Source organism: Sceloporus undulatus, chromosome 6 (assembly GCF_019175285.1).
Source record: "Sceloporus undulatus isolate JIND9_A2432 ecotype Alabama chromosome 6, SceUnd_v1.1, whole genome shotgun sequence".
In the NCBI taxonomy this organism is placed as follows: Eukaryota; Metazoa; Chordata; class Lepidosauria; order Squamata; family Phrynosomatidae; genus Sceloporus; species Sceloporus undulatus.
The window spans coordinates 101335243-101346228 of NC_056527.1; the positions used below are offsets into that span (position 1 = coordinate 101335243).

Here is a 10986-nt window from a genome sequence, read left to right on the forward strand (position 1 = left end):
TAGGAGACTGAGTTCCAACACAGAGAGAAATAAACTGATGTTTTTAGACATTGTGCCCAGGCAGGCTTGTTATTGTATTCCAGAACAGCTCACACAGTTTCACAATTAATGATGTCAGCTGCTCTCCTCTGCTCTAGCATTAGCTTTTTCAGAGCATGAGAATTCAAAGTTTTAGTTGTACCCCAGCTGTGAATTTGTTGGATGACTTTACGTGTGCCATTTTCTCTCACCTTCAGACCCCCACCACCACCACTAGCACTATTGATGTTAACAGTACCCACTGTGAGCCCTTTGGAAGAAAGGTGCAATATGAATGCTGTTGTTGTTGTGTGCCTTCAAGTCATTTCCATCTTATGTGTATATAATGCAAGTCTCTTATTTTACTAGGTCTTGGATTTGTAAGTTATCAGAACCAAACTGTTTTAAGTATTTCCTCCTGGTGTTATCATTACCATTGATTTACTTTGACATCTAGAGTTAAGATTTTGCCTTTCCTTTTTTTACATCCACATCCTGTGCATTGTTCAAGGAATGTGGAGTAGTATATATCAGTAGTGGGAATTGTGCAGCCTTGCAGATGTTGCAGTGCAATGTCCATCATCGCAAACCAGCATAGCCAATTATAAGGAATACTGGGAGATGCGATTTAAAATCTGGATGGCCAAACAATCACCAGCTTGGCATATATGGTTCCCATTCCATTTTATCACCTCAAGAAGCCTCTGAAGTAAGTTAGGAAGAGAGGTAGTGACTACATAACCCAAAGAACAAGGATGTGGACACAGTTTTCCCTACCAGTATGCTATCCATTGCCCCCATACTTGCTCTCCTGCCTATATTTATATAATGGTATTAAACTGCTTTGAAAGATTGTCAAAAAGGACAGGATGATTTCTACTGTTCCAGAGTCACATGCTGTTGCAATATTCACACATAAAGAGATCTACAAGGTAAAGCTTTTATGACATTTTCACCTCAAAAGCTGTAAATGGTGCCCCTGTCTCTTAACCACTTGGCATAAACCGTTTTTTTTTCTTTCTAGACAAAAATGGCTATGACAGAAATTTTAGTGGTTATATAGTCTTTATTTATCCAATAAGTTAAAATCAATGATACACATGTCTTACATTCAAAGATGTCATATTGCAAAAATAAATTTCCACAAAAAAGAGATTTACACTCCTTCTTGAAATCAAAATTGAGGTCTTCAATTTTCACCAACAAATCTATTTCATTTATTTGAGTTACTTTTTTTCAATAATAATAATAATAATAATAATAATAATAATAATAATAATAAAGCTGAGAATTACTCAAAGCAAGCGTTCTTCCTCATGGAAACATGCATTTTGTGCTTCATAGTATTTGGTTATTGTGGAATACCCTTGATCCTGGACTCACAAATATCCCTGTGGACCCAGAACATTTTAATGCTCCATAATACACTGGAATTTTCATTAGGGTAAGAAAACAAATAGCCAACACTGAGTAGTTTTTCTCTATCTGCCAAGATGAGGGCTAATACAGAAATAAATAATGCAGATGTTAATAAAATGTTCACCCAAACGACATGTTGAATCAGGACATAAGCCAGGTTTGAAATTCATGGGCTGTGGCCAGTCGTAAGGCCCTGAAATGAAAGGAAACTGGCTGAGGCTGAAATGTGTGTATACAGATCAATAACAAACTACCCTCTGACAGACAAACCAGACAGCTGTTACAACTGTCAAATGGACTGAAAGGAAAAACAAACACAATGGAACTACATACACAAGCAGGTGCCATCTACCAGGTCTGTAGCACCACCACCTGGCAATGCAAAGAACTCCAGCCACTTCTCAAGGTAGGAGCTGTCCTCGGTGTACTTCCTCAGGAGTAAGCCCCACTGCGTTTGTTCTTTTTAGTTGTCCTCGAATCAATCCCAACTCATAGTAACCCCGTGGATGAGACATTTCCAAGACCCCTTATCTTCAACTGCTCTGCTTAGATCCTGCAAAACCCTACCTGTAACACCCAACTGTGTCCATCCATCTGACAAGCATTCTTCCTCTCCGTCTTCTACCCTCTACCTTTCCTAGCATTATTGTCTTTTTGGGTAATCCGTGCCTTCTCATTATGTGGCCAAAGTATAACAGCCTCAATTTTTGCTCTTCTTGATTTCCAATGAGACTTCTGGCTTCATCTGTTCCAGGACCCATCATTTGTTTGTCTCTTTGGTTGTCCTAAGCACTTTTCTCCAGCACCAAATCTCAAATAAATTGGTTTTCCTCCTGTCTGCTTCCTTTACTGTCCAGCTCTTGCATCTATACATAGTGACTGGCAGTACAATTGCCTGGACGATTCTAACTTTAGTGCTCAGTTGTATATCTTTACTCTTCAGGATCTTTTCTAGTTCTTTCATAGACACCCTTCCCATTCCTAGTATCTTTAATCAGTGTTTAATCCAAGGTATGGGAACTATTTAAATATTTCAATTTCTTCATTGTCTGGACTGAACTTACTAGAAAATACAATAATGCTAGGAAAGGTGGAAGGCAACAGAAAGAGAGGATTTGATCCTAGGTACAGGAATTTGTTAACTATTTCCAATTTCCTCACTGTCTAGATTGACACTATGTATTTTTTCTGTGTTCTGAGTCTAAATTCCAACCCCCGAGGTTGGTATAAATCAAAGCCAACTTGATATCACATAACAATAATGGTCCCAGGAGGGAAACATCTGCCATCTAAGGCCTAACTTTAGGTTTGAGCTAAAGTATAGCCATTCAATGAGAGCCAATGTGGAGTAGTGGTTTGAATGTTGGACTAGGACACCGGGAGACCAGGGTTTGAATCCCCTCTTGGCTATGGAAACCTACTGGGTGACCATGGGCAAGTCATACTCTCTCAGCTTCAGAGAAAGGCAAGGGCAAACCCTCTCTGTACAAATTCTGCCAAGAAACCCCTATGGTAGGTTCACCTTAGAGTCACCATAACTCAACAGTGACTTGAAAACAACAATAACAGAACCATTCAATCAATAGACATTGCCCAAATGATGTTCTATTGATTCACTGGGTCTACCTCTCTGGTTCAGATTAGTGATAGGATTTAGGCCTAAATGGATACCATTTCAAGAACCATGACTGTTCATTGAAGTAGAACAATTATTCACCTTTCAGCTCATTTTAGCTGAAAAGCCACATCTTGCTGTTGGTGGTCAATTAAAATGGTAATGTTCTGTGCTCAGTTTTGTGGGGGGGGGATTCTGTATGTAACAGCATCTCGCTTGACAAATGGGAAAGCAATGTTGACACAGGTGTGAAAGTGACTTTTACAACCAAGAGGAATACAAAACAGGAAATCAATCCCACAAGCAGAAGGTCACTGGATATGTACTGCAGCATGTAGTATTGACACAGGAAATACTTTTTTAAAGCTTGCCTTGATGAGGGTAAGATCTCACATAGAAACATCCGATTTCCATCCCTCTAGGGCAGTCCAGCCTGCTTAAGCAGTGAGCTAAATGGGAATATGGCATGCTAACTTCCTACATATAGACAATAGGAGTGGAAGCTGCATGTTTCCATCTTACCCTCTTCAAGGCAAGCAATGAGAGAGGCAGTACAATTGGTGCTCCATATCCATGGATCCAATCATCCTCAGCTTGAAAATACTTTAAATATATATACATTCCAAAAGCAACCCTTAATGATTTAAGGAACACCTTTTCACTATGCCATTATATATAATAGGTCTTGAGCATCCATGGATTTTGATATCCAAGGAAGATCCTGGAACCAAATCCCAGCAGCTAACAAGGGCCTACTGTATTACATGAATAATGGAGCTGCTCACAGGAGCAGTTCAGCCTTCCTAGGTGGCTTTTGTGGGCCAGTCCTGCAAGGACAAAACAGGGAGGTAGCCACAGTAAACATCAGAAATTCTTCATTCACAGATAATTGGAGGCTGAAACTCTTTTTTAGTTTCTTTGGGAGATATGTTTATGTAAACAGATCAAGAGAGTGGGCATCAAGCAATCATCTACATTAAGTCATATTTTAATGAATCATTAGCACAAAAATGCAGCAAACTGTCCATGTCTTTCCCCTAAACAGATGCCATTCCTCCACCCCATCCCCAGTATTGTTTGGATTCCACATGATTCCCAATCCATTCAGTCCTGTCCCAGCTACTCATTTCCTTTTTCCAACTAGCCCTTAAGAGGTTACCAGTGGGCTTCTTGAGGTTTCCTCCTTCCTTCTCTAGATACTTACTTGTTCTAAGGCAAGTATGTGCAGTAGATGCACCAAAATGGTCCCCAAAGAACCCCCTGGCTTTAAGTTTCAGTATGCAAGAGGGCTATAGCCACTCTCCTTTCAGAATCTGGTCAACAGATCATACATGATTATGATGATTATGGTTTCAAAGGCAACAAGCATTGATTTTACTTGGGGAAATAAGCATCTACTCAAGTAACAATTTCTTTTCCTGTTTTGTTAAAATTTTAACAGTCTCATTATTATTGTGTTCCTCATTTTCCATCTCCAACAGCGCCATCTAAAATGATAAAAAAGACTGGCTAGAGCATAAAATATCCTGTTGGGAAAAGCTTCCTTAAGAAGAGCTAAAACAAAGTGATATGATGCAGAAGCAAGTGGAACAAAGAGTCTCTGAAAGAAAACTTTTACTGTAAAACAGCTGGCTTTGCAGAGTCTTCCTTCCAGTGGCCTTACTGATTTAGTAGACTGAACCAATGCCAAAAGAAAGAAGGAATATTACTAATAAACTCTCACAGTCTTCTTTTTCTTCTGGTTAAACAGAAGCTATAGAGAAAAATCAGGTTTCACATTACTGCTCTTAGCCACCAAAGCCTCTCCCATTCCCCAAGGGAAAATATCTATCAACAGTTTAGTACCTAGCAACATTCTCAAGAATTCATTTTTCATTCAGAAATTTTCATGTAGAGTTGGGAAAATGTGAGGCTTGGGATTCCTGCTTCTGTCAATTGGTGTATTTTCTAAGCACTGTCTTGCCTCTGAATGAGGGCAGTCAGCAAGAACCAGAACAAAGTGGGATCCAATAGCCTCCCTTGCCTCCACCGCCAAAAAACTGTTCTAGTCTTGAAAATGAATAAAAGAATAAGAGGCTGAATGAAAGACAGAAGCTCAGTGATAAAGCTTTACCTCATCTCTAGATATGACTTAATTTGGGAGCCAAAATTAATGGGAGTTGAAACAGAGGTGCTAAGATGGACAAGTTCAGGAGAAATGTCAATGAACATCCTTGGCGCTGTGAAAGCTCTTGAGATACAGAAGTTGCTATTGTAATTTTATCTCCATCCTGCAAAATGCTTGTCCTGTTAGTGTGAAAGAATTCCACATACAGTATTTGCCTTTCCAAGTAAAAGGTCTCATTGGGAGAGGCATCGGAAAGGAACTAGACTGCTGCTGCATTAATAGCATTTGGGAATGAACATTAGTTCTATTCTGATCTTTTCTAGCCAAGTCAAACCCCAAGAAGACTGAAACTGATGACCAAGAAGGCAAGAGTGGCCTGGGGTTCAGTTCTGACATGCTCCAGTGGAGGGACTGGGCCAAGTTGTTTTGTTTAATCCACAGTTCTTTATCTGCAAAATGTGGATAACAAAAGTCTTGCATAATGGTGGGGATTGGCTAAACAGCACTGTTTTGTGAACTAAAGGTACAGGACAGAACATGAGCTGATACTATCCAGTATATACAGTACAGCCCACCATCTGTAGAATGTTCTTGTTCACATTCCAGATCTGCCATGGATTCAGTGTATGGCTTTAAGCACATCATATAATCTTTTTAGGTCCTCATTATGAAAGAGGGGGGGGGGGGGGTGATAATGACCTATCCTATAGGGCTGCTGATATAGACAGTATGGCCTTTTTGTTATTTTTTGGGAGCTACATAAAATAGTGGTGGTAGTGATACAAGTTCCATCTCAAATTGAGAGGAAAAGATTTGTCCTAAATTAATCCACTGTGAAACTGAGATTGAGTGATACCCTACATACAGTCTTAAAGGAGATGGAAGAGAACATCAAGGGACAAAATGGGGTTGACAATGGGGAAGCCCATTTTAGTACCAGGAAAACAACAGAGAAGCAAGTAAATCCAGATATCTCCTACCCTTCTTTCTGTTTCCCCAACTTTTCTTTGGATTATTTAAAAAGAAATCAATGTTTCCCAATAGTAAAGTATTTACATCTTATGCTTGATTGATCTCAGAGCCTTCAGATCAGTGGAACAGTACAGAGAAAGGCCTATTTATCCCAGCAGTTCCCACGTCCAAATGACTGCTCCTGATCTAGTATGAAGGGCTACTGATATTGTGGCCTCCCAAAATGGGGGGAAAAAAAACATGAACAAGAAAGGGAAATTCAATGATATAGCTGTGTTAGTCTGTAGAATCAGTACATAGAGAGATCTTGTAGCACCTTTGAGAAAGGGAAACGTGTGTGCACACCCAGGTGCATGTGCGACCTTTTTCAATCCAACACCCCTACAATTTGACTGGAAGATTATTTTTTGTTAATTTAAAAACAGTTGGTGGAAACATCTGTTCCCTTGATAGAACCAAAGGGGTAGCTAATAGGAGAAACAAGGATACTGGAATTTAATGTCTCTCTCTCTCTCGCTCTCTCCCACAGCTTTTAAACATTTCAAAAGTTTGGGAATATCAGTTTTCTGGATACAAACCCACAGGGCAGGGAAATTTAGTCTGTCTGTGTCTGTGCGTGTGCATAAATTATGAATTTGCTATTGGGTGAAGTCTCTGATGTTTGACCAGTGTTTGTTTCTGCCTGAATCTCCTCCCACAGTCAGTGCAGCGAAATGGCTTCTCTCCTGTGTGGATTCTCTGGTGGATGATGAGGTCGGCCAGTCGAACAAACCTTCGCTCACACTCATCACAGGGATAAGGCTTCTCTCCTGTGTGAATTTTCTGGTGTCTGGTGAGAGAAGAGAGTTGATTGAATCTTTTCCCACACTCCTCACAGCTGTGGGGCTTCTCACCTGAGTGAGTCCGTCGGTGCCTGTGAAGGTGAGAAAGCTGATTGAATCTCCGGCCACATTCATCACAGGTATGAGGTCTTTCTTCCGAGTGAGTCCTCTGGTGCCTGGTTAAAGCGGATGAAGCAATGAACCTTTTCCCACATTCAGGGCAACCATAGGGCCTCTGCCCCATGTGGATCCTTTTGTGCACTGTGAGAGCGGAGAGGTGGCTGAAACATTTCTGGCAGTAGGTGCAGCGGTAGGGCCTTTCACCTGTGTGGATTCTCTGGTGGCTGACAAGATGTGCCCGCTGGCTAAAGGTTTCCCCACATTCAGTACAGGCATGAGGCTTCTCCCCTGTGTGAATCCTCTGATGCCGTGTGAGATGTGAGAACTGGTTAAACCTGGCCCCACACTCAGCACAGCGGAAGGGTTTCTCACCTGTGTGGATGTGCTGGTGTTTGGCCAGGTCTGATGGGCAATTGAAACGTTTTCCACATTCGGCACAGGGATGGGGTTTCTCCCCAGTGTGTATTCTCTGATGTCTGGTAAGATGGGACATTTGGATGAAGCTTTTGGGGCAGTGGCTGCAGTGATAAGGTTTCTCCCCTGAATGAGTTTTCAAGTGTTTGGCCAAGCCTGAGGGGCGCGTAAATCTTTTCCCACACTGAGCACAGGCATGGGGTCTGTCCTTCCTGTGGATGCCGCTGTGAGCTCGGAGTTCCTCCTGTCCTCGAAACCTTTTCCCACAATCTGGACACTGAAAGTACTGTCCAGCTCTTCCCAAAAACTTGGCACCTGTTAAGTATTTAAACAAACAATTTAATTTGGATTTGCTCCAAAAATGTGATTCTGTGGGCAGGGACCCAGGGTAAAAATATAAATCCATTCTGCTTATGACACAGAATTTGTTAAAGTAGTTGTACTCCGAATCACCTTACCAAAAAAAAAAAAAAAAAAAAAGCAATGAAGTACAGTATAGAAAAATTACTGCTAAATAAAGTGTGGCAGATTAATTGGACTTTCACATACACTCACAAACCTGAATGCCAAATCTGGAGGGTAAAGTAGATAAATAGAATACTGTAGTAGCATAACAGTTTAAGTCATCTGCTTTTAAAATAGAGTGTGAGTTCTAGAGCTTGTCTACACTGAGGAAAAATGCTAGACTTACGCCCATGCCAGTACTAGCAATCCTCATGAGGTACAGCTGCATCCAGAGAGAGACCATGGTTTCTGGGCCCTTAAACTGACTTCGCTCCAAACCAAGCAAAATTGGGGAACAGTCCAGTGTTTCCTAGAAACCACTGAGTGACCTCAGGTTCTTTTGGCAGGTGGACAGCTGGATCAAGTCTGATTCAGCCCAGTCTGTTGTCAGTGTGCCAACAGCCATGCCATCCTTCCCCATGGTGATCAGTGCAGGAAAAGGGGATAACCCATTTTTGGAGCCGCAACTACCACCACATCGGTAGCAATGCACCGAACAGGCTGTTGCAGAGAGCTCCTGTCCACAAGAAAGTGTTATCCATGGCAGTGGCACCAAGAGGGATAGGCCAGTGCAGCTGATGCAGTGTCATCCTGGCTGGCCTGTGTGCACACTGATGTGGTGCCACACTGGATTTGGCCGGTGCATGTGGTCACCGTTTTGGTTGTTCCAGGGCCAGTCCAAGGCATAATGCTTCAAACTGGACCCAGATTAAATAGCCAGTATAGACATGCCCCTAATCTTGAGGGAGTGCATGTCTTGATTATGAGAGGTGCTGTCTAACAAAATCTGAAGGACCATACTTCCCTGTCCACAAAGAAGGAGGCAGTGTGGGATTCCTTACCCAGTGTGTTGCTATTCCCATTATCCTGCTGCTTGGCTTCCTTGTAGGTTTGCCTTGGCCTGATATTGATGTGCGGCCATGGAATTTCAGAGCAGTTTGCACCTCCTCCTTGAACTGTTCTAGAAACCTGAAATGGCAGCAAAAGTTACAGATGACAAGAGAAAAAAATATTGGGTCCATGGCAGCTTTCGCAAACAGGGTGTCCTCGAGATAGAAGACAGCTGCCTCAGCAAGAAACCCCCTGCCAGGGCCACAGTCTGGGGAATGCAAGATTCATTTTTCTCCTTCCCTGCAAATGTTCTTCCTTGAGATGATGTGTGGAGTATTGTTAGGCAACCAAAGCATGCACTTTTTTACACTTTCTGATATTGCTTCATAGCACCAGCCAGAGTAAAGAAACAGTATTCCTCTCAGACTCCCCTTTCCCAAGTTACTTTTTTGGATCAGAGCTGGCATCTGTTTTCAGTGTCAGGGCTCATGTCTTGTACTATTTGAAGACATATATGCATCTAATTATGTACAGAGTGTATTTTACTCACCACTAACCACAGCCAGCCTTTCATCTTGGAGTGGAGACAGGCCATCAACATCAGACGACATGATTTCCACTACAAAAGCTATTTTGGCAGTAGAGTTTTGCTGGCAGTGAGGCTAATTGTTGCCGCAGCAAGTGAAGGCAATGGGAAGAAAAGACCTGGGGGGGAGGGTGTTGTTTCATGCAGCCCATAGGCTTCATGTTGCCCTAGACTGGGGAGGGGGGATACTTCATGCAAACAAATAACTTCCTCATTGCTGGAAAAAAGCAACATTTCATAAGTTCCTAGAAATATATTTTCTTTTCATCTGTGTCCACAGCGATAGTCTTTTCTGGAGACACCCTTGCTCAAGGCAAATTTGAGCCCCCTCAGTCCATTTGTAGAAACTACAAAGTGTATGTGTTTACATAAGTTAGTATCCAAGTATATTCCCACATCTGGAGCCCTCAAAAAAATTGTCAGACAAACTCTAGTTCTACTTGCATCTACTAAGATGACCACAAAGAAATGATCTCACCTGTTGTTCCCTTTCTATCCGTTCATGCTGCCTCAGCAAGAAACCCTCTGCTAGGGCCACAGCCTGAGCACAGGTCTCTGGCCCCCGTGCCTGAACTTGGTTTTGGATTTCTTTTGGCAGAATCATCAAGAATTGTTCCAGGATCAGCATCTCCAGGATTTGCTCCTTGGTGCGGTTCTCTGGCTCCAACCAGCGATGGCAGAATTCACGCAACCGACTGCAAACCTCACGAGGCCCTTCAGCATCTTGGTAGCGGAACTGGCGGAAGTGTTGGCGCTGCCTCTCTATGTTTGCAACATCCCCCCGTAGAATGGCAGCCTTCACCTTCCCAAAGTCTCTCCTGTCTCTGGCTTCTAGAGTATTAAAGGTCTGCTGTGCCTCACCACTGAATGGAGTTGGCAGAAATTTGGCCATGCCTTCCCCTCGAGGCCACTGGCAGGCATCAGCCACCCGCTCAAATGTGGACAAGTCATCCCATGGAGGCAACTCTGGCAGCTGAGAACTTGCCCATCCTGAGTGAGAGGCCTGTACCGTCCTTAGGATTTCTTGCCACTGGGCTTCTCCATGTGCTGCCATTCCTTCCTGTCTCTCAACTGTACTCTGCTGAGGAGTAGCCCACCTCAGAAACTCGCTGACTGCCCCAGCTTGAATGATCCGAGATGATTTTCCTGCCCCTTCACCCAGCTCAGGACGTGCTGGGTTTGGTTCCTCCATTCCTCTCTCTGGATTGTTCATAAAGGCAGCTCAAGCTGAAAGAAGAGTCAGTGTTACCACTTTTCTTGGATCACAGCCATTTTGTCTCCTTGGAGCTGGCCTTAGCAAGGCTCAAGTCCACATCTCCCACACCAGAATTGGCAGAACTGCAGTCAAAAGATGACGTTAGCTAGGTTGGGCCTTATCAAGAACAGTGCTTGCTTGCAGGCAAGACATTCTAGTTTCAAAACCCAAGATGGAATACAGAGCACACCAAAAGTCCCCTCTAAGGAGCTTTGCTGTTGTTGTGTGACTTCAAGTCCTTTCCAGTTTTTGGCAACTCCACAGCGAGTCTATCATGGCGTTTTCTTGGCAGAATTTGTTCCTGGGAGGTTTGCCATTGCCATC

General features: G+C 42.8%; 2 protein-coding genes across 3 annotated transcripts in view; one reads left to right on the forward strand and one right to left on the reverse strand.

Annotated features, from left to right (window-relative positions):
* LOC121935751 (zinc finger and SCAN domain-containing protein 23-like) overlaps positions 1-10986 on the forward strand; it is a 482958-nt gene that overhangs the window by 338651 nt on the left and 133321 nt on the right. The gene's annotated exons all lie outside the window — the stretch shown is intronic.
* Positions 4116-10985, reverse strand: LOC121935747 (zinc finger protein 883-like). The gene is made up of 3 exons (XM_042477585.1): positions 9886-10985; positions 8833-8959; positions 4116-7801 (listed from the first exon to the last, which is right to left on the reverse strand). Exons 1-3 carry the CDS (start codon positions 10618-10620, stop codon positions 6759-6761), a joined length of 1905 nt encoding a protein of 634 aa, XP_042333519.1. The 5' UTR covers positions 10621-10985; the 3' UTR covers positions 4116-6758.

Excerpts from the sequence above, each read along its gene's own strand:
- LOC121935747 (XM_042477585.1), bottom strand. The coding sequence starts at position 10,620 with ATGAACAATCCAGAGAGAGGAATGGAGGAACCAAACCCAGCACGTCCT. Across the intron at positions 8,960-9,885 it reads GGATAGAAAGGGAACAACAG|GTTTCTAGAACAGTTCAAGG; the intron begins GTGAGATCATTT and ends CTGCCATTTCAG. Across the intron at positions 7,802-8,832 it reads TGGGAATAGCAACACACTGG|GTGCCAAGTTTTTGGGAAGA; the intron begins GTAAGGAATCCC and ends AATACTTAACAG.